Genomic DNA, 23,406 nt, shown 5'->3' with positions numbered 1-23,406 from the left:
GGTTTCAGTCTTTCTCTCACGTTGCTCTTCTTCTTTTCTTTCTCTTCGATGCAGTAGGTTTGCAGCCAACAGGTTGTGAAGGATGCTGATGCTTTTCAGATTGAGAGGGCACCTTCCTTATATAGTCCTGGACTCACAATGGCTGTTAATACTGGCCTGGGAGGAACAGGGAAGCACCTCCATATCCATACCAAAACCATATCAGATTAAGTGGAGGAATTTCCACTGCTGTAATCTTTGTCATAACCAGCATCACTATCCTCAGAAGAGGAGGAGGAAGAAGTAATACTCTATTGTTCAAGGTGAGGCACAGTGATGTAACCTCTCCTATTACAGACTGGAGGTTAGCGTGAACTCCTCCTACACCCACAACTCAAGTCTTATTTATGACAAACTTTCATCCTTGCTTCAGAACAACTCAACAGTTGAGTCTGAGCTTCTTCACCAGGTAAGACTTTATTTTCATTTGCTTTACTACTAGCTAGCACAAAGACTCTATTGCATGTACACTTTAAAAGGCTACATAGTGAATTGATGGTGATAACATGCTTTTCACATGGGCTAAATAGCTACAGTTTGTTGAAAGATGCTCTATGGAAGAACAAACAAAATATTACAATTTAGGGTTATTTATGAGATTAACTGATAATACAAAAATTATAACTCTGAACATATATAACAGAATCAAAAACACTTCCTGTGTTTTGGGTAAACATCAGTAAATAACAGTCTGTTAGTTTTGGGTAAAATGCTTACTTGCAGGACACCTGCTGCTTTCTACTCATTAGACCAGGAAAGTTGAATATAGCTACTCCACTGTGTCTCACACGACAGTAAGTCAGCCCATTTATGACTGGGCTGGGCCAAAGACACTCAGGTTTCTGGAAGTGTTTAGAGATATACGACAGAAAGGAGCATGAGAGAGTGGAACTTTTCATTTTGACTTAACTAAGATTGTAGGACTTAACTGTTATCTGTGCTTTATAGTATATTTATGTTTTAGTATTGTATGGCCTTTTTGCTTCGTGTGGTCAACTTTTCTGTGGTTTTAATGACTCAAGTTATGATTTCCATCCACAAACAACACTCTGTGCTTGTAACTTGGATGATGTATTGCATTCATATTTTAGAAACACAGTGCTACTTAAAATTCTGTTCCACTTTGGTGAATAAATTGTTGCAGTAAATCTGCCAAGATTAAGACAGTAGTCTTTTGGGTGATTTCTGCATCTGGTATTGCACATTATACTTAATGGAAAATGTACAGAGTATATACATTTATGGATTTGTGGTCTGAGTCATTTGTTTCATTATTTTAGTAAAACTGCAGTTGGACAAACAAAGACACTATGGCATCATCAGATGGGTTTCCAGCCAGTTTCTATGGCGAACCAGGAGTGTTAGGCATGTTATCTAATGGGATCAGTGCATTCCTCGTACTTCTACAAAACTTCAATACAGCACACACTGGCAATGCACCAGTAGGAGTGGAGAACATACTTGCAGGTAAAACATTTAGAAAATCTGCTAAAATAATGTAATAAAAAGGTATTATAAAATTGTCTTAGTAATTTAAATTCCATGTTTTTCATAGGTGTTCATCTCATCTTGATTGGCGGTATATGCCAACTGGTGGCCGGACTTCTTTCCTTTAGAAAATATGATCATCTGAGTGGCACTGCCTTCATTGGCTATGCTGCTCTTTGGGGCAGTTATGGTGCCACCCGAATCTACTTTGGTGCCTTAGCAGAAACTCCTACAACAGCATCTTTACCATATCAGATGACGAACAGTGTGTCCCTGTCCACTGACATGATGAGCAACATGTCCTCGAATGCCACCACAGAGATCCCAGTTTGCCATTTATGCCTGTCCATAGAAGAGTCAGCAATCGCTGGTCTGGTCCCCTATATCCTTCTGTCCTTTCTCCTAGCCTTCTGCTCTGCCACAGTCAACTACATCATGCCATTTGTTTTTGGGGCCATCACAGCCACCTTAGTTTTTGAAGCTGTGGGTCTGGTAGCAAACTCCTGGGCTCTCGTGGTCTCTGGGGTTCTGGAGTTGCTCATTCTGATTTTTGCCATCTATGGTTCAGCTGCACTGCTCGTTAAAGGTCTGACTCAACGTCTAGCTCTCAAAGGCTTCGGTACCCCCCTCTTTAATGTTCTCCTGCTAGGGACCACCAACTCAGCAAGCGCCCAGAGCATTGGCCAAGAGAAGAAGAAAAACACAAAATACGCAGAGCCCATGGCCTTGGGTTTCTTCTGTGACACTGTTGCCCCCTTCATCTTTGCCTTCTACAGCTTTGGGTACATGAAGTCCTTTGGTTTAGGCGCTGCATGGATCTCAATCATCACAGTTGCCCAGCTGTTCTCCAGCTACTATGCCCATTTGCGCCAAGATTGCTACCACACCACTAAGTTTGGTCTTCATGCCACATATTGGCTGATCAAGGCTTGGGATGAGTTTGTGGTATCTGCCCTGGTTGTAGAGGACAGTAAAGTGGTCTCAGGGAGGGAAACAATGGTGGGAAATTGGTTCTTTGTGATGGCAGGCTTGGTGCTCTGCGTGGGAAGCTTGAACACAGATGTCCTGGAACTGATCCACAACGTGCTGTTTGTCCTGCTCACAGTCTCAACAATCCCCCAGATCCCTCTCCAGGGATACTACATCTTCTTTGGTGTAGCTTGCTCCCTCTTCACCGCAGCCTCCCTGTATGGTACCTTCTCACGTCTTATCAACACCATAGCAGAGAAGTCTCTTATCCCTGTGGGGCCACAGCCCATCTCCACTGAGCAGTTGAAGAAGGCTTTGAACTGCTGCAGGGCCAAGCAGGTAGACCAGGAAGTGCTGCCCCAAACTGACCAGCCTTCAGATTCCTTGTTCTACCTTTCAAATGGGGTTGCAGCTCTCTCAGCTCTTCATGGAAGTTTATCCAGTATGAATGCTACCTTCCTTCATCTGACTGTCCCATGGGTCCTCATCTCTGGAGCCATCATCCAGGCCTATGTCAGCCGGCTGCAAGTCACAGGAGGTGGCCGTTTTGGGTCAGTCATCTCATCCATCTATGTAGCAGTATGGGCAATGTGGACCTGGTTTAGGTTTGCAGGTATGTTAGTATATAAATATGTTTACTTGTTCTGACTGAATTACACAAAATTCTGATCCCAAGATTGTTTCTTTTCTAGGTAACCTGCTCCAGCTTTCCACAGAGGCAGCCTACGGTTTCACAGCAGGAGCCGTTGCTCTCCTGGTCATTAATGCTTTCCTCATGCTGATTGGTAAGGTTAAAAAGATTGTATATATATATATAAAAACATGAACTGATTCATTTGTTTGTTTTTGAGCTTGTTTTCATTCCTCCATTGTTTATGTCAGCTGCCTATAGGAACCTGGTTTTGCTGTTTCTAACAGCATTCATGGAGGTTGTTCTGGTCTGTTTCCTGCTTTCCACTGTGCAGCGGCTGCCGTATGAACTAGAAAGTAAGAATGGACAAAGCCCCATTGTGAACACAATGTTTAGGTTTAAAATCTAGAAATAGGCTTAAATTAAAATCATATCTGTAAAGAATTCCATATACTTATTGAAATATTGTGACAACATTTCCTTTACAGTGGCCATGCTTGCACTACTTTCAACAATTTGCATATATGGGGCTCTGGCATCATTGGTGAACTGCATCTTCTCACAGAGACTGCTACCTATGGGCCCTGCCTTAATAAAGGTAACCCTTTTGCATCCCTCTGCCAATTCTATACTATATTCTATTCTATCCTGTTCATTTGATGAGAATGTCCCTCCCTCCGTGGCCGGTCCCAGGAGGAAGCGAAGCAGGAGTCTGCTCCAGAGCTACTCTGTCCTGTGGCTAATTCACGTTTCACCAGTGGCCTCCTGAAGATCGCTGGCCTTCTGGAGGAAGGAGGAGTATGTGGTATTCCCACGGACACTGTGTATGCCCTGGCTGCCTCCTGCAAGAATCCACAAGCTATAGAGAAAATCTACAACATTAAAGTAAGAATGAAAAATAAGGTGGAAGTTGATGTAATTTGAAGTCTTAAATGAGACAGATCATTAAATCCAATTTCAACATTAACATTATTTCAACTGTTATCTGTGACCTCATCCAGGACAGACCAGCAGAGAAGCCCATCTGTATTTGCATCTCTAATGTGGAGCAGCTGGTGGCAGCAAAGCCTCCCTTCAGTCCTCTGCTTTGGGAGTTTATGAGGAATGTGTATCCAGGAGGCATCAGCTGCATCGTCAGCAAAGGAGACTGGCTGTTCAGACTAGGTAAACTGTTCACAGCAGTTTGAATGCTGCGTTACTGGATTCAGTTTAAAACTGTTTCATCTTATCCTAAATAAACATTAATAATCATTATCAGGAACTTCTCTTGTGTAGGAGTGGGACCAGCTTATGACCGTGTTGGCACCAAGGACAGCATCATGATCCGCGTCCCTGATCACACGGTGACCGGCCACTTATGTGACATCACTGGACCCCTTGCTATTACCTCAGCCAATCCCAGCGGAGAGCCGGACAGCACTCACCACAGTATGGTCATCAAGTAAGTGTCTCTTCACAGAACTCCACTGTATTCAAGTCCCCATGTTTCCTGTTATTTCTCCGATGCACAACGTACCGTGTCACGCTTCAGTTTGGAGAGATTTGTAAACTGCTTGTAGTGATCTGATCTGACCTATGATAGTATTTATTGTCCTTCTACAGCAGATTAATCTCAGTGAGTGACAAATGTGTCATTTATTGTCTGTCAATGGATGGCAACTACACACACATTCATTCACACGCCCTCCCCCACCATCTGTTTTGCCACAGGCGACTGGGACACAAGATCCAAGGGGTTCTGTGTGACGGGGACTCAAATGAAGTTGTAGCTTCTACCGTGGTCAACTGCCTGAAGATTGATGAAGGTAAAACGCAGGAATATTCCCATTACATTCTCATTAAATCTTTATGTATTTAAACAGGCACTTTCTAACTCAAGCCTGTCTTACTCTGTCCACAGGGACCATCACCATTGTGAGGGAAGGCTGTGTCCCTGCAGCGAAAGTCCGGCAGATCTTTGACAGAGTGAAAAGCACTATGGTGTGATTGTCTCGTGTCTCATTTCTCTCCTTCAGAGCGCCTCTTCATGCCTGGTTCCCTACAAGATCGGCTTCTTCAGCTTCCCCATTTCCATTCGACAATGGCAGGGACACTTTATGAATAATATGAGAAAGACTGAGTGAAAGCTTTTGTTGGTTGTATATGTTTAGAACTGTGGATGTCCTTGCATATGTTGCAATAAAATAACCATTTGTTTGTCTGTTTCTCAGCTGTATCAAAACAAAACTTTAAGAGCTTTGATATTTAGGATAGTTAAAACAATATATTTATGAAATGACTTGTAAATGGTTAATGATTCTATAAATATGTATTTATACCTTTGAATATTACTGTATGTTGACATTAATTTCACACTTATGTCAATTTTAAGGGCAAAACAGAAAACGACTGTTACTGTGTGTATTTCACCTCGCTGGGTATTCTTGTACTGAATAATTCTGTGAAAATAAACAATGAATTTGACTGATGTTGTGCAACGTTTGTGTCCTAAAAGTGAATATATATATATATAGAGTAATATAAGTTTCAATTGATTCATTTGTAACAAGTTCTTTTAGAGTATGACGTAACAGGAAACAAGAGGAGAAAGAAATGTGGAAAATGGGATGCAAAGGCCACCTGATGGAATTGGGACATAGTGATCTGTACAGGGTGTGCGTCTCAGCCACTAAGCTACCAGGATGCTTGCTTTTGATTTACAATGAAGAAATGTTTTGTAAAATATTTTTCAAACACAAACTCTGTTGAAATCAGTGTCCAAAATGAAAATACATTGTCCAGATTGAAATAGCAGTCCACTGTTGCTGGTTGTCTTCACATAACCTGCTGAATTTCTTTCCACCAGCATAATAATTAATGGGTCCCACCAATAAAATACAAGAACAGGCAAGACAATAGAAACCTAACTACAAGGTGCACACATTACTAAGCAGGCACAGAAATGCAAAGGTCACACAGGAAACACTTTCCAAATGATGGGACAAGACCTTTGTTGAACATGCCAAGAAGGAATTAACGACAGAGCCACACTGCCATCCCTACAGCCACACAGGTTAACTCAACAATTTTGCAGTGTTTTTACAAACTTTATAAGTGACTCCTGCCATTTGAACACCCTGATGAGAGTGGACTTAAGTTTCAAATCAGTTCATTCATGTGTGATGCCATTATGCTCATTAGGTTGTTGGGCTATTGTGCAGCTTTATTAGTTATATTGTAAATTAAGAATCAGACAAAGTGCTGCAATCCTGAAAAACAGGTCAGAGTCACTGAGTCTCATTTCACAAGTTTCTGAAAGACAAAACCGCATTGTGTGGCCTGTATGGTTCTTAGTTCCTCAGTCTGGTTTGTGATCATAGTTTATCAATTTGTTTCATCTAAGGATTAATCATCTCCATCTAGTTTCCTCAACAATAACAGGTAATTCAAGAGTCAGGAGGTATTTAAAAAAACAGATATGGTAAGAGCATTTCCGTACATGATAAGCAGTCATAATCATATGACACAAGCAAATGATAATCAGGAAACACCAAGGTTTGCTTAAGATTTCCGCAGGAGGTGAGAAGTTTTAGATTCCTTAGTCAAGAGAAAGGAAGCAAAGAGCGTTTCTTGTGAACACTTTGTCACGTCAACGTTGACTATCACCTATCATGTGACAAAACTTGGCACCAAGGACAGCATCATGACTACATGGCGAGCGGCCACTTATGTGACATCACTGGACCCCTTGCTATTACCTCAGCCAATCCCAGCGGAGAGCCGGACAGCACTCACCACAGTATGGTCATCAAGTAAGTGTCTCTTCACAGAACTCCACTGTATTCAAGTCCCCATGTTTCCTGTTATTTCTCCGATGCACAACGTACCGTGTCACGCTTCAGTTTGGAGAGATTTGTAAACTGCTTGTAGTGATCTGATCTGACCTATGATAGTATTTATTGTCCTTCTACAGCAGATTAATCTCAGTGAGTGACAAATGTGTCATTTATTGTCTGTCAATGGATGGCAACTACACACACATTCATTCACACGCCCTCCCCCACCATCTGTTTTGCCACAGGCGACTGGGACACAAGATCCAAGGGGTTCTGTGTGACGGGGACTCAAATGAAGTTGTAGCTTCTACCGTGGTCAACTGCCTGAAGATTGATGAAGGTAAAACGCAGGAATATTCCCATTACATTCTCATTAAATCTTTATGTATTTAAACAGGCACTTTCTAACTCAAGCCTGTCTTACTCTGTCCACAGGGACCATCACCATTGTGAGGGAAGGCTGTGTCCCTGCAGCGAAAGTCCGGCAGATCTTTGACAGAGTGAAAAGCACTATGGTGTGATTGTCTCGTGTCTCATTTCTCTCCTTCAGAGCGCCTCTTCATGCCTGGTTCCCTACAAGATCGGCTTCTTCAGCTTCCCCATTTCCATTCGACAATGGCAGGGACACTTTATGAATAATATGAGAAAGACTGAGTGAAAGCTTTTGTTGGTTGTATATGTTTAGAACTGTGGATGTCCTTGCATATGTTGCAATAAAATAACCATTTGTTTGTCTGTTTCTCAGCTGTATCAAAACAAAACTTTAAGAGCTTTGATATTTGGGATAGTTAAAACAATATATTTATGAAATGACTTGTAAATGGTTAATGATTCTATAAATATGTATTTATACCTTTGAATATTACTGTATGTTGACATTAATTTCACACTTATGTCAATTTTAAGGGCGAAACAGAAAACGACTGTTACTGTGTGTATTTCACCTCGCTGGGTATTCTTGTACTGAATAATTCTGTGAAAATAAACAATGAATTTGACTGATGTTGTGCAACGTTTGTGTCCTAAAAGTGAATATATATATAGAGAGTAATATAAGTTTCAATTGATTCATTTGTAACAAGTTTTTTTAGAGTATGACGTAACAGGAAACAAGAGGAGAAAGAAATGTGGAAAATGGGATGCAAAGGCCACCTGATGGAATTGGGACATAGTGATCTGTACAGGGTGTGCGTCTCAGCCACTAAGCTACCAGGATGCTTGCTTTTGATTTACAATGAAGAAATGTTTTGTAAAATATTTTTCAAACACAAACTCTGTTGAAATCAGTGTCCAAAATGAAAATACATTGTCCAGATTGAAATAGCAGTCCACTGTTGCTGGTTGTCTTCACATAACCTGCTGAATTTCTTTCCACCAGCATAATAATTAATGGGTCCCACCAATAAAATACAAGAACAGGCAAGACAATAGAAACCTAACTACAAGGTGCACACATTACTAAGCAGGCACAGAAATGCAAAGGTCACACAGGAAACACTTTCCAAATGATGGGACAAGACCTTTGTTGAACATGCCAAGAAGGAATTAACGACAGAGCCACACTGCCATCCCTACAGCCACACAGGTTAACTCAACAATTTTGCAGTGTTTTTACAAACTTTATAAGTGACTCCTGCCATTTGAACACCCTGATGAGAGTGGACTTAAGTTTCAAATCAGTTCATTCATGTGTGATGCCATTATGCTCATTAGGTTGTTGGGCTATTGTGCAGCTTTATTAGTTATATTGTAAATTAAGAATCAGACAAAGTGCTGCAATCCTGAAAAACAGGTCAGAGTCACTGAGTCTCATTTCATAAGTTTCTGAAAGACAAAACCGCATTGTGTGGCCTGTATGGTTCTTAGTTCCTCAGTCTGGTTTGTGATCATAGTTTATCAATTTGTTTCATCTAAGGATTAATCATCTCCATCTAGTTTCCTCAACAATAACAGATAATTCAAGAGTCAGGAGGTATTTAAAAAAACAGATATGGTAAGAGCATTTACGTACATGATAAGCAGTCATAATCATATGACACAAGCAAATGATAATCAGGAAACACCAAGGTTTGCTTAAGATTTCCGCAGGAGGTGAGGAGTTTTAGATTCCTTAGTCAAGAGAAAGGAAGCAAAGAGCGTTTCTTGTGAGCACTTTGTCACGTCCAACGGCCACCTGTGTCACCTAATAAGCATATGACATAACCAAATGATAAGCAGGAAACAGCAAGGTTTGCTTAAGATTTCTGCTTGAGATTCCCTCTGTAGGCATTTCTTGTCAACACTTTGTACTGAAATGGAAAGGTTACACACGAAACACTTTTGATGGGAAAAGACATACCTGCACATACATAAGAAAGAATTACATGCAGATCCACACTGCCATCCTTAGTAAACAAAAGTTAACAATTTTGCACTGTTTTTACAACCTTTATAATTAACTCCTGTCATTTTAACAGCCTGTCGAGAGCTGACTTGAGTTTCAAATTAGTTTTCCATTCATGTGCCATGCCATTATGCTCATTAGTGTGTTAGGCTATTATGCAGCATTATTTGTTATGTAGTAAGTCAAGGTTCAGATACAGTGCTGCAATTCTGAAAGAGAGGTTAGAGTCAGTGTGTCTCACATGTTTTAGATGCATTAGTTGTAAGTGGTGTTTTTATGCACGTGCAGAATAAAAAGAAACAAAACAGCAACTCTTTTGTTCAAGAAGCTCAACTTTCAGGCCTTTTCCAGAAGGTTTCCAGGGTTGTGGTGCTGCGGATTAAATTACATACATCACTTCTCCTCTTTTGTTCATTGAATTGTCTGAAACTTCTGTGGTGTGTGGTTTGCCAACAAAGCTGAGCTGAACTGTTTTATGACGATACAGTAACACTCACAAAATCTGCTCGATTGATTTCGGGCAGATTAGACTACAGCTCAACATGCTTCTCCCGACAGGACTAAAAGAGAGAGTACAATATTGGCAGAATGTCTAGTTACTTTGTGTGTTCTCATCAGATATTCATTCTGCTTTATGTAGTAATTTCAATCACAGAAATAATATAACTTCTAAATGTAATCAGAAAAAATATTACTGTACTGTTACTGCACTATGAAAGAGAAAGATATATGCAATGATAAAGAAATATTTTATATAAAACTTCCTCTTTAGAATATCATAAAAACCAATGCTTTCATTAAAGTAAATTATTCTCCTCACACATCATTTTAAAAAGCATGAACATTGATGTTCATCTGTAACTGTCAGGAAACATCCTTTGATTTTCCTTCTTGTTGTAATTGTGACATTTTTCATATATGTCACTGTGAAAGCATCTCAAACCTTCACTGGAAAACATATCTTTAGGGTTTCCCCTGTTTAAAGAATAAATATAGGTCCTTACTGAGTTACTCATTACCAGGAAACACTCCACAGTCAAGTGGAAAAGGGTAAAAAAAAGTCAAGTCATTAACAATGAATTGTTATTTACAATGGTGGCCTGACAAAAGCCTCTTGAGGGAGTAGGGGCTGAAAAAGAGATGTCACATGTTAAAAAGGCAGCGGCACACATCCAGAAAACATTTCAACACAAACACTACTTACATAAAATCACAGCAAGCATTACATGAAACTAAAAGCATTAAATAAATGACATGCAGTCTAGCAAACAAACACACACAGCATCAGGCAACAACAGCACAAGAGTAGCAAACACAAGCAGTGAGATAAACAGGCAAAGAAAGGAAAACAGCTGTAGCAACAGAACAAGAATATGCATATGACAACAGTAAGCAGCAGACGAAAGTTAGGGGAAATGAGTGGGTCGGGAAAACAGCTGCATGAATCAGTAAGAATATGTCCAGTTTTATTGTTTTTTGGCAGATTGAGACCAAATCAGGGTTGAATTGGTGATATATTAACCATTTCCCTAGTTTCATTAGGCTTGAAATAATAGATGAATTACTTATAAGGAGCAACATTACCAACACTCATCATTTGTTCCATGTACTTCCTGAAGGAGGCCCAAGCATAAGGCTTAGAGTGTAGTCATGCAGAGAACAAGATGCTCAGTGATCCTCTGGTGGCAGTGAAAAACATCAGCACAGCGTCTGAAAATGTTGCTGGTTGGACAGTCAACATGCACACAGATATATTTACACATGCATTACGAGTGCTGGCACACATAAATACCCAAACCCCGTCTGACAAAATCACTGTTGTGAGAGGTTAGAGTCTGAGGCTCTGGGTTATTAGTCACTGTGGTTGACAGTGTGCAGACGACATACTGCAGTCTTCAGTCCAGACAGCCTGTTTACTCAACAGCTCCCCAAATAAAAAGGAAATAAAAAAGTTTCCTGAAAGACAATGTTGTATGGTCTGTATGGTTCTTAGTTCCTCGGCCTGGTTCCTGGTAATAGTTCATCTATTTGTCAGGTGAAGTACATAAAAAAGGATTGATCATCTCCATTGAGTAAGAGTCAGGAAGTATTTTAAGAAAAACAGATACCGTAAGGGCGTTTACTTACGTATAATCAGCAAACAACAATGTTTGCTTCAGATTTCTGCAGGAGATGAGAAGGTTTAGGTTCTTTATTGAAGGCATTTCTTATGTCAACACTTTGGATTAATTTTGACTATCACCTATTGACAATTCACCTTTCCCCATCTCTACATGTAACCCTAATCTTCACTGCATTGTTAATCAAAAAAATGACACGATGGAATTTCCCCACGCCACTAGTCAACATCTTTCCCAACACCTTAAAGCCACTTTCTGAACATAACAGACAGGGCTCAACTCCCATTTACATTCAATCGCACCTGAACAAAGTTTAGAAAATGAAATGAACATATGTTCACAGAAGTCTGTCTTAAAACAATAGTCAAGTGCCCATTTGAACATTGAAACAGGTTTTGCTTGCTGGAATCATTCCTCCTGTTCATAGTGGCCATTAAAAGATGCCTTTCTAATGTGCTTTTAATGTAAGTGATGGGGGACAAAATCCACAGTCCTTGTTTTAAGCAAAAATGTATTGTAAGTGTACCTGAAGCTTCAGACTTCCAAATGACTTCCACTGCAGCTCAACAGGAGAACACTGTCCAGAGAAACACACAGAGGGAGTTTTGTACGAAATAGACTGTACCTTTGGAAGATATCCACTTGACTTCAGAAGCCTCATATTAGCTTTAAAGCATATTAGCATATAAACACATTTTTGCATGGAAAGAGGGCCGTTGATTTTGTCCCCCATCACAACACAGAAGGTCCATTAGGAAGGGGTTTCTTAATGGCCAGTACAAACAGGAGGAATGATTACAGCAGGCAACACCTGTTTCAGTGTTCATATGGGCACCTGACTACTGTTTCAAGACAGACTTGAAAAACTGTGACCCTGTCCTTTAAATTCAGGTAATCTCCACAGTTGCACTAAAAGGCGTGCTTTGTGACCTTTATGAAATAGGGTGTTGTAAAACCCTTTGACCAATCAATAACCTTAATCATAATCCACATGATAAATATAAGTGAAATATGAATATAAAATCTAAATAGTTAATAAATGATTTGATTTCAAGTTGTCTCAGTGCTGGGTCCACTCACATTTTACCTTTACAATGATTCCATTTTTATGAATAAATATGTTTAAATCTCACCTTTGTGACAAGAGAAAAATCCTGTATGTTTGATGTGATTGATTGAAAGTGTAATTGTGCTGCCGTAGCTTTCGATCAAGCACAGTCTGTCACGCTCACACAGTAGAAGAAGAAGAAGAGGTCTAATCAGGCAACATGAGTGAAGACATCTGTGTGGGTGGACTTTGGGTGTGTTGGGGCTTTAAATTAAGTATGAAAGTCTCAAAATAGTTCAAGCACATTATAATTGACAACTTTATTAAGTTGTTTATACTTTATGTGTTTATGTTTCATTATGCATCTACTCCTTTGGGTTTATATTGCCCTCAATGTGCAGTTTCAGAGCAACCAGGTAACTTTCATATTGGGCAGTGATCTGTAAAATTAACGTGTTTCATATAACAGAGTAAAACACACAGTCAATAATATATTTTATCATAAAAAGTATATACAGTGCATGGCCAGTACATTTAAAATACTACAATTTCCGGACAAAACTGCAGACAATATAAATAAAAAATAAAATTTATTACATACAGTACAGACATAACATTTATTCAGTTAGTCATGTTACAACTGAGTCTGAGTCTGTGTGCATATAATATATGCATCATACTGTGGAAATAAAAAAACATGATAAAAACATCCATCTGTCCACCATAAAACGTGGGTTTGTCGTTTAATAATAGCTCTTTGTGTACATTTGGCAGTGAATTGATACTATGACCCATTTCTGAGGTCTGGACCTTGTTCAGGTGAAACTGTGGATGGTGTTGAGCTTTCAGTTCCTCTTCCTGACTCTGTTGTGTCGTCTTCTCCTGAATGCTTGTCCCTTTGTGCATCTTGCAGATCATATTCAAAAGCAAGATTCGTCTGCCCCTGTCTGTGCCGCCTCTGAACCTCCTCGAAGATTTGAAGAACCTTCAAAGCACACAAGCAAAAGCAGCGGACATTAGTGTTCAAGCATACACTAAACTGAAAGTGTTCATTCAGAATGAATAGAAAGAGAAGGGATATTGCTGTTACCTTAGATTTAGGAATGAGACCCACTCTGAAGAAACCAATATGCCCTGTTTCAATCTTAGTGCAGTCAACCACAGTAGATGCAATGTTCTCTGGGGAGGCTCCATCACACAACACTCCATCCACCTAACCAAGAAAAATGCACATGTAATTTAGTGCATAAAATAAGAACAGCAGTGCCTCTTGTGTTTAATATCGCTGAAGTATTGTCTGCACCTTGTCACCCAGCTTGGCGTAAACTTGGTTGTGGTGAGTTGTGTCTGCCTCGCCTGTAGGGTTGGCTGAGGTTACAGCGATGGGCCCCACCTGCAAGAAAAAGGTTGTTGTTTTCACGTTGTTTGGGCCTGCTGACCAGTTTCACTCACTTTGAGACATGTAAGGATTATTTTCCACAGCCCTTACCAGATTGATGAGGTGTGTTGCCACAGAACAGTCTGGGTTTCTGATAGCAATGCTTTGTGGAGTCCCTATGTGTTTGGCAGCGTCTCCTAAACCAAAGGTGTCCATCCACGGGCCTGTGCGAGACAAGAAACCAATATGATGCTCATAAAACCCCTGCCATGCAACATCAGGCACCCACAGGAACATGCATCCACAAATGCACACCTACCTCTGGGTACAACCATGCTAATGGAGGAGGGCCACGCAGCCTCCATGAAGTCCAGGAGCAGAGGGCTCAGCAGGTGACGCACCAGCTCCAGCTGCTTGATGGAGGAGATCCACAGGGACATGGGTCGGTCCTGGGCCTGCTTCTTTACCCTGAAGTCAACAGCACAGCAATTAGAGTAATGAGACTGAATCAGTAAGTGAACGCAGATGAGGGCACACTCATGAAAGTGGAAACTCACTTGTAAGCTTTGACAACTGCGTCGGGCCTGTTGCAAGCTGCCACCAGCACATAGACGGTGTCAGTAGGCATTCCACATATGCCACCATTTTTCATGATTTCTGCAGATGGAAGAAGAAGAAAAATGACGCTCACATCAAGTATGGAAACAACTGTGTATTTAAAAAAAAAAATCAACACAGATTTCTTTAACAGATTCTCACCTGCAATCTGCTGGACAGACGTGGCTTTACGGGCTGGTACATGCGGACAGATATCTGCACCCCCACCAACCCCACTCAGCTTGACTAAAGGTTTTCCTAAGGGGATCTGGGGGGACTGGAAGGTGCCGTTGAAAATGTGTGCCAGGAAGCAATAAAAACTGACGAGACCAAAGATGATGGTGACTCCTATGTCATAACCATAAGGCAGTGCATCTAGTGCATCCAGCAGGAAGCTAATAAGGATGAGCTGGAAGGTAAGGGCGTAGGCAAACCAGGCGACATTTAGAAACAGCGCTGCAGCTGTCACTAAAATATTAAACATCATGAAGCTAACGATCCCCACAGCCACATTAAAGCTTCTGGTTTCACCGTACAGGCCGCCGTATCGTGTCAACCCCCACACTGTCCACATCACCCCGTAGAGAATAAAAACTGTGCTTTCGAAGGTTTTACCTCGAGCAAAAGCTACTGAGCCGCAGAGCAGCTGGAGTGCCCCTCCAGCCACCACCACCCAGGGCAGAACCAGCACAGACAGAGGATTTCTGTCAGCAACGGTGGCTGTGACAGCAAAAGCAGCCAGCACACTGCAGGCGTGGCCTAACACCTCTGCATCTGCATACTTGGAGTAGCCCAGGTGAGGTGCATGTAGCTCTTTATCATGGGCTCTGAGAGTAAGACCCTGTATCCTGGTTACTAAAGCACTGAAATAGCCTTGCCCTGTGGGAATCATTGTAGTAGCGACCATATTGAATGTGGTAATTAAAAGCATGCCGGCAGAGATTACAAATATAGCTCCCTGCACACCCTGCGTGCCTCCTTGGAAGAAGCCTTGAGGCTGGGCTGCAATGGCAATACAGTAAGCTGCAAAGAACAACTGGTAGAGCCCCTCCAGCAAGCTCTTCTGACAACTGAACAGAGCCAAGACGGAGAAAAGCACGGAGAAGACAACAGGGAAGGGAACAGGGGAGAAAGGCTGAATGGAGTAGAATGACAGGAGAGCGCTGTAGCCTTCTGCAAATTTCAGCAGAGCAGTGAAGCCGTAAAACGTGGCAGCTAGTGTGTCCATGGCTCGGTAGAAGAGGACACACATGCCAAGCTGGAAGACTCCAGCTGTCCACAGCCAGGGGACATGGCCGATGGAGAGCCGGGGGACCACCCCTAACAGAGGACAGGCTAGCACAGAGGCAGACAGCAAGTTCATCACCAGACCTACTGACACGGCATCACTACACCCCTGGTTCTGCTCTGCCTTCAGCTCAGCTTTCCTCTTCAGGCCCGTTCCTGGAGGCTCCACTTTACCACGAGTGACGGTGGACAGCAGGCGTCCAGAACCAAAGTAAACACCCACCAGACAGACAAGAAGGTAGTTAGCAGCTGTGGCAGACTGATCAAAACCTACAGCTGACAAACCTGCGATTTGATGGGCACATGCTAAGCTAATGCCAATAGCTATGAGAAACAGAACTGCTTTCTTTGCCACGACTGCTACGCTGCCTATGACGAGCAGGGCTAAGGCAATTGCTGCCAGGCCTGGGACCAGAGAGGATCTCAGCTCTGTGGGCTGCAGCACCCCCTGCCCCACCAGGATGTACACCAGACCCGAACCACACCACAGGGCAGAGACAGTGAGACACAGAGAGGAGAACAGCTGGGCGTGGGACAGACTGCGACGGATACCTGAGAGACAGAGAGTAAACAGAGGAGAGAGGTTTATGACTTTTACACACAAATACAACCAATGCTACAAATGAATGAATCAAACTAAACCTGTGGTTAGCTTTCATCAAAACCAACCTGCATAAGCTAAGAGGGCTGCAATGACGAGGAGCAGAATCCCCAGTGCAGTATGGGGGATGAAGTCTTTTTCAGGTGAGCTGGCATAGTTGTTGACCAAAAGCAGGAGGGAACCTATAAGTCAGAACAGAAAACACATTAACTAGATTAACAGCATTTTTATTTTTTAACATTTTGATGAAAAGGACTGTGATTTTTGCAGAACAGGTGCCTGGGTAGTAAGACACCGAGAAGTTTCCCTATCTAATTTCCTCACGTAATTACATGTTTTATGTAGCTAATTATTAATTTAATAAAAATATCTGCAGCAGTATGATTGGTTTTAGAATAGAGTTGTTTTCTGATATTAGCAGTAGAGTTTTACCTTTTAGTTTTTAGTTTCTACAGCTTAAAACTTGAACATGCTTCTTAAAATTTGATACCAAACTAATATGTCCCTTTATTTTTTAGCACATATATTACCATGACATTTAATTATTAATAAGCACAGAGTTGGTTTCTAATAGACCATTAGTCATTATTTTAGTTTTTAAAACAAATAGTTATATAAATAAAAATTGAAATTGAATTGAATTACAACGGCAAGCGACTGCCTGCTGCAAAAAAATCATAAAAATGAAAGGTTACCGCCAGAGATGCCCAGGATGCCGACGGACACATGCAGAGAGTGCAGCTGAGCCATATCGCGAGTGGGTTTCTGAGGACGTGAGGCGGCGCTTTATACGGCTGCGTGTGACGTCAGCACGCAGGAGAAACCTGAGAAGAAAAGCTGCGCCTCACGGGGAAAATCCGTGACAGGTCCGTCACAGCAGAGGAAACACAGGCTGCTGCATGTGATATTGAGATAAGAGATATCATGTAGTATGTAATATGTAATATTTTTGAATAGCAATTTAATCTAAATATCAACACACACTTGTGTTAAGCTAATACGATCATAATTTCATTTTTAATTTTCCACTAGTAAAATTTTAATAATACAAATCTGATGATTTATGTAGTTTATGTATAAAATGCAAATAAGAACAAGACTGACATTCATATTATACCACACTGAGTACACATGTCTATATTTCCAGTATGTATTTGGTCTAGTTATTCATGCATCTTTATCTATGAAAAAGTAGAGCATGTAAATGTGTTCAGTAAAATAAACTAATTATGTAATGTAAAAGCTTCCTTGTTGTGTCACTTTTATTGTCAATTGATAACTAAGTTACTGAGAGGAATGATTCAGCATTTTATCTCATCAGTGTTCCTGGTTACCTTCAGGCTGCATGATGTCAGCGTTTTGTACAGCAGGTGGTGGGAGGAGACAGAGAGGCGGGCAGCAGGACTATAAAGAGTCTGAACTCAGAATTCAGCCAGCACACCTCTGCTGAGCAGCTCCATCACACACAGCGTAAAGCCAGGACACCTACGTACGTAAACAAGGTGAGATCTATCTACAATGTCTTCACTTTTAAAATCTAAACTTAACCAATGCTTTCTCCTGATGTTTTAGGAGCAAACACGTGTTGGTGTCAGACAGTAGTGTTATACAAAGTAGCACTGCAAAATGCATGAGGGAAAAGATGAAGTGTCTGATACATCTGATACATATCATTTTCCAGTCTTGCGCGGCAGACTCGCACCACTTCCTGTAACTTCTCTTTACCGGCTCACTTTACCTGGCAGCAGCAGCACTCCTGGTACTCCTCTGTCACCTGGCTCTATAAATCTTTTATGTAAACATGTTCAACAGGTGGCTCAGGAGCAGTGCTCTTCACATCTGATAGGGAAACAAATAAGTCAAATAAAAATAAAGTTATGCTGTCTATATAATCCATATATCTTTAGAGTGTAGATTAACGTGTGTGCTTTATGTGTGTGTTTCAGAGGAACCATGGTGAAGCGTGTTGCAGTTATTCTCTCAGGATGTGGAGTCTATGACGGCACAGAGGTCCACGAGGCCTCTGCTGTCCTCGTCCATCTGAGCCGGGCCGAAGCAAAAGTAAGGGCAAGAAAAGAAGAGAAGAAAATGTCCCATTTAGAGGGAACTTTCACATCTACATTACATTTATTTAGCAAAACAAAAGCAATGTCATAAACCTGACCCACTAAGATACAGTTAGCCTTAATAACAACTCTACAAAGATCCCACAATCCTTAGCTGCAGAGGCTGGTCCGATATAGAAAGTCTCACATGCTGGTGTTTCATTTCAGGTGCAGATGTTTGCTCCAAATGCAGATCAGATGCATGTTGTAAATCACTGTGAGGGGAAACCTACAGAGGAGAAAAGAAACATCCTGCAGGAAAGCGCCCGCATCGCCAGGGGTGAGGTGACTGATCTGGCCAAGTTAGACGTTTCTGCTTTTGATGCTGCCATCATCCCAGGTTAGGCCATAGATAGATGCCATAGAGTAAAATATTTTACATTTCTCTTAGTTTTTTCACATCCACTGTTGTGATATGCTAAACAAATCCTGTGTATTCTCATTCAGGGGGCTTTGGCGTGGCTAAGAACCTGAGTGACTGGGCAGTGAAGAATAAGGACTGCACCATCCAGCCACATCTAGAGAGGCTCATCAAGGCTTTCCACAAAGCCGGAAAGCCTCTGGGCATGTGCTGCATCTCCCCTATCCTTGCTGCCAAAATCCTGCCTGGCTGCGAGCTCACTGTGGGACAGGACAAAGAGTGTGAAAAGTGTGTAAAATATTTTGTCTTCATCAGATGTCTATCGATATATATATATTTAAAAAAAATCTCAATCTACAGTTCTAACTTCCCCTCGCTTTCTGTCTTTAGGTGGCCATATGCTCAGACAGCAGGTGCCGTGAAGGAGATGGGCTGCAAACATGTCAACACGGACGTGGACAAAGCCCACGTCGATGTCAAAAACAAGCTGGTCACCACCTGCGCGTTCATGTGCAATGCTCCCTTTCATAAAGTGTTTGATGGAATAGGAGTCATGGTTAAGGAGACACTGAAACTGGCTTAAGAAGTCTCTAATTACATAGATGGATGTTTGTATTTATTTACTTTAAAACCAGTTGTTTGTGATCTTCTTTATGAGTTTAATCAAGTTATAGCACTTCTCCCTGAGCATCCGTCTGATGTTATATCATATATATGTGTTTTCAATAAAGGTTACTCTACAAATTACAATTTTGCAATGTTTTTCTTTATCAAAATAAAACAATGAAATAATTCACAACATACTATTATATTGTAATATATACTGTATATCGTGTTTGTACCTAACATACCTAGCATGACTGAGTGGTTTATTACACAGGGCAGATTATTGTTAAGCCAACTGAAGTGTCTCTGTAAATTTCGACATTTTGACAATTTCAGACATCCATGTGGTTTCTACCTGTATATCAGCCAAGCAGGACCAGCATGGAGATGCATGTGAAGAGGCAATAAACATTTTTACCCACACACATGACTTCATGTTTAGGTGATCTACACATCTAACTTTGGATCAGGCAGCGCTGGTTTTCCTTTGGCTTGTTTGCTGGTGAGGTTTGAATAATGCCAACAACACACAATCTTTGAAACACATTCACAGTTGTTGCTTCTGGTATTGTTAAAACTGTTCCTCCTTATTTCTGGAATCCTCTTGTATGAAGTAAAACAACATTTCCCCACAATAATCAATAAATCAGTGTTGCCCAGAACAGGACATTCTCTGAACATCATTCAGTGCACTGTGCTACATTTTGACAACGTTTGTGCATTAAATACGTAAAAATGACCAACTTGAAGTGGAACAGTGCTTTGGGTAAGAAATAATACATTTATTGAGTCCAGTCTTGATTTATGACAATGTGGTGCAGCATGAATCTAATGCACCTCATTATAATGTAAAGTCTTCAGTCACTTCATTGACTTAAGTACACATACTTAACTTAGATTATCATAGCTAGATATTTTACAGATTTGCGTTTGTGCCTCAATGACTGAAGAGTTTTGTATTTGTGTGACCAAATCCTAATTATAAAGAACATACCCACACTTTTGGATCATATTTCAATATGTTGATTTATCTTTATTAATGCTGTACAAAAGTCCTCAATATTCTGCAAACTTTAACTGGTTAGATAGAAACAGTGAGATTCACTGAGGTGGCAGGTTATTTTGACATTTACCTTAAAGCCGTTTGAAACAGTCCATTTAAATCTATATATGTCACAATACAATGTCCACACATTCTGAACAGTAAAACAACATTTTATTAATTGATGTTCACAGTTCACAGTATACAACATAGTACAAACTATAGAAACCTGCCCTTTTGTTATTTTGATTATATCAAATATAGAGATAGAATAGATAGATATTTGGTCCAAGTATGAAATATCCCTGTAAAGTGTACAAGTAGCTGTTCTTGCAAGTCGGAATAATCAAGGAAGTATTCATGTGGTTTTGTTGGTAAAATGATTGAACTGATCCGTTCCACAGGCCAGTACTGTCGCATCGAATTTCCTGGGGCGATCAGGATCCTGACGGCAACAGAAAGAATCAGGATCAGTCTGACACTGTGAAATTATACATCATAATAAAGGAATATATCTATATTCATGTTTGTCTCACCTGTATGGGATATGCACAGGTGGGAACATAACGGATCACAAACCCACAGCGCCTCCTCTGGGATGTGTTGGCATCACTGGCATGGACGAGGAGTCCATCATGAATCTATTGAAACAAATCCTAAATAATTAACCTTGTATTGCACTCAAACGTATTCATAATACTGTCATCGCTGACAACAAATGAATAAACTTACAGACATCTGCCCAGCTACCAGAGGGCAAAGCACAGCCTCATCTGCCTGCACCAGCTCCTCTAGGATCTCCTGATTGACTGACAACATGTTTCCAGGGCGGGTGGCGAGGCGATGGGGCAACATGCCAGCACAGTGGCTACCTACAGGACATAAAGAAAAAAGATCTTTTATAGTCTTTGGTGGGAGTCAAGAAAAGCTTTCCGTGGAGACATCTCTGCTTTTATTTAGCTGAGGTCCAACCAGGACAGTGGCTAAAGGCATAAACCTGCATGAGAAGCATAAATGAGTAGCTGAGGTACCTGGGATGACCCGAAGGGCGCCGTTCTCTTTCAGTGAGTCATCTAAAGCGAGCCACACAGAGAGAACAGGGCCACCAGCAATACCCCAGTACCTGTGAACAAAACAATTATAGTTAGACGAAACAAAGCAAAACAAAACCTTTCAGCATTTTTTTTTCCAGCATGTAAATCCACCTCATGTCCTGATGCCAGGCCACATATGGGAGTCCAGCGTTCCCATCAGGTTTGGTTTCTCCCTCTTCGCTCTCCTGGACGTTGGGTTTGAGTGTTGGGTATTTACAGATGAAGCGGGAGTCCAGCAGGATGACGTCAGGGCCCAGGATGGCTTTGACCACTTGTAAGATCTGAGGGTGTTTGGTCAGGCCCCTCACCCATGGATACTGACGGTGAACGTTGTGGAGGCTGTACTGGGTGTAGTCTTCACCTGGGAACACATAATATACCCATTCACTGACAAACAGTGCAACATCATATATTATTCAATTTAGATCTATGTGGAACAAGAAACAAGACGGTCACACTTCGAACAAGAAACCACATTCCTGATATTTTTCCTGACTTACTCGTGTCCTCTTTTTATCCCCTCCCTCCTCATCCTCCTTCACCCTCCAGTGGTGCTTACCAAATTCCTTCTCCAGCTCAGAAAAGGCACGCTTGGCCTCCCTCAGCTCAGTATCATTCAGTACAGGCAGCGCTGAGAGGAAGCCCTGATGGTTGTAGGTCTCCTGCAGTTTAGCCGCGGATGTAGACATCTCTCTTTGACTGTTTCGCTGCTGACGCCTCAGGTCTTCTGCTTCCAAAATCTATAAGGTAGATACTGTTTGTGGTGGTGGAGAGAGAGAAAGGCAAGTTTAATATATTCTGTCTAAGATTGTATTTTCCATCTAGTGTTCGAGACAAGTTGAATTTTTGTTGTTTATACAAACATAAAAAGTAAGCATTCCCTGCCCACCGGGCCTGATGGGAAAAACATCTAACCACATTTAATGCACCACCTTGTTCTGCCTGCCCTGTAACACCAATATAACCCTGTTGAATACACCTCAGTGCCTGTGTGAACCAGTCTACTGTCCATGTTAAGAGTCTCTTTGTTAAGATATATGATCTGCTGACTAAAACAGGTCAGGAAAAGAGCATTAGTGAAGACTGAAATCTGTCCTTTAGCCTCCATGACCCTGTGACTGAAATATCAACACTCCACCTGCAGCGATGCAAAACTGACTTAAAGCCTTCTTATAAGGTAAACTTGACAAAACCACAGCGAAGAAATCTGTCAAATCCTGTCATTCATAATTTACCCAAATAAAAGAAATAAACGTAACACAGTAAAATCGGTAGAAAGAGAAGTGAGAAGAGAACTCTTGAAAATGATTGCATTAACACATAAACAGTATTTCAGAGTTTTATCTGATCCAGGTGGCGTTACATCTAATTACCTAATAAATGATATACACTGTTGATAGTTTTACATTTGAATATTTTTTCATGTAAAATCTTCATCTAAGTAACTACACCTGTCAGTATTAACTATAACTATTGCAGTAAGTATAATATTGTCTCCATACCTGTCTGCTGTTCAGTCTTCTCCTCCTCTCTGCGAGTCTGAGCTCAAGATCTTCTGTGGCAGATGTTATATACTGCTCAGGCCACCTTCTTGAACTCTACTTCCTTTGTCCATATCTTACAATTTATCTATGTACTATGATAATATCACATCTGATTATACATTCCACAAGAAAACAAAATGAATGGGAAAAACCCATGACCCTCTCCGTGACGCACCTTTGCACTGCTGTGCAGTCCAGGTGTGGTGGGCCATTCAAAGATGTTTATTAACTAAAGTAACATGAAACCTTCTCTTTTTCTTTTCAGGAGCTACAGGCCAGGCTTATGTCATCTCCATTT

The 23,406-nt window shown here is 41.1% G+C and overlaps 3 protein-coding genes across 4 annotated transcripts; 1 reads left to right on the top strand and 2 right to left on the bottom strand.

The window, feature by feature from the left end:
- Positions 1-13,133: 13,133 nt before the first annotated feature.
- Positions 13,134-17,106, bottom strand: LOC139291863 (uncharacterized). Its single transcript, XM_070913982.1, has 9 exons — positions 17,052-17,106; positions 16,425-16,538; positions 14,631-16,307; positions 14,429-14,528; positions 14,191-14,339; positions 13,983-14,095; positions 13,797-13,886; positions 13,584-13,706; positions 13,134-13,478 (listed from the first exon to the last, which is right to left on the bottom strand). The coding sequence occupies exons 1-9, from the start codon at positions 17,104-17,106 to the stop codon at positions 13,278-13,280; spliced, it is 2,622 nt and encodes an 873-aa protein (XP_070770083.1). The 3' UTR covers positions 13,134-13,277.
- A 698-nt stretch (positions 17,107-17,804) lies between these two features.
- On the top strand, positions 17,805-19,511 carry LOC139291463 (glutamine amidotransferase-like class 1 domain-containing protein 3, mitochondrial). Its single transcript, XM_070913491.1, has 5 exons — positions 17,805-17,858; positions 18,303-18,417; positions 18,630-18,801; positions 18,909-19,110; positions 19,213-19,511. Exons 2-5 carry the CDS (start codon positions 18,310-18,312, stop codon positions 19,403-19,405), a joined length of 675 nt encoding a protein of 224 aa, XP_070769592.1. The 5' UTR covers positions 17,805-17,858; positions 18,303-18,309; the 3' UTR covers positions 19,406-19,511.
- A 1,193-nt stretch (positions 19,512-20,704) lies between these two features.
- LOC139291716 (L-proline trans-4-hydroxylase) lies at positions 20,705-23,153 on the bottom strand. Of its 2 annotated transcripts, none has more exons than XM_070913821.1 (7): positions 23,067-23,153; positions 22,124-22,318; positions 21,676-21,925; positions 21,502-21,593; positions 21,203-21,342; positions 21,007-21,111; positions 20,705-20,915 (listed from the first exon to the last, which is right to left on the bottom strand). In XM_070913821.1, the coding sequence occupies exons 2-7, from the start codon at positions 22,251-22,253 to the stop codon at positions 20,829-20,831; spliced, it is 804 nt and encodes a 267-aa protein (XP_070769922.1). In that variant the 5' UTR covers positions 22,254-22,318; positions 23,067-23,153; the 3' UTR covers positions 20,705-20,828. The 2 variants fall into 2 exon arrangements, with proteins under 2 accessions (XP_070769922.1, XP_070769923.1); XM_070913822.1 differs by having other exon boundaries at positions 22,124-22,304; positions 23,067-23,077.
- Between the last annotated feature and the right edge of the window lie 253 nt (positions 23,154-23,406).

This window comes from Enoplosus armatus, chromosome 10 (assembly GCF_043641665.1).
Source record: "Enoplosus armatus isolate fEnoArm2 chromosome 10, fEnoArm2.hap1, whole genome shotgun sequence".
In the NCBI taxonomy this organism is placed as follows: Eukaryota; Metazoa; Chordata; class Actinopteri; order Centrarchiformes; family Enoplosidae; genus Enoplosus; species Enoplosus armatus.
This window is presented reverse-complemented; position numbering and strand designations above follow the sequence as displayed.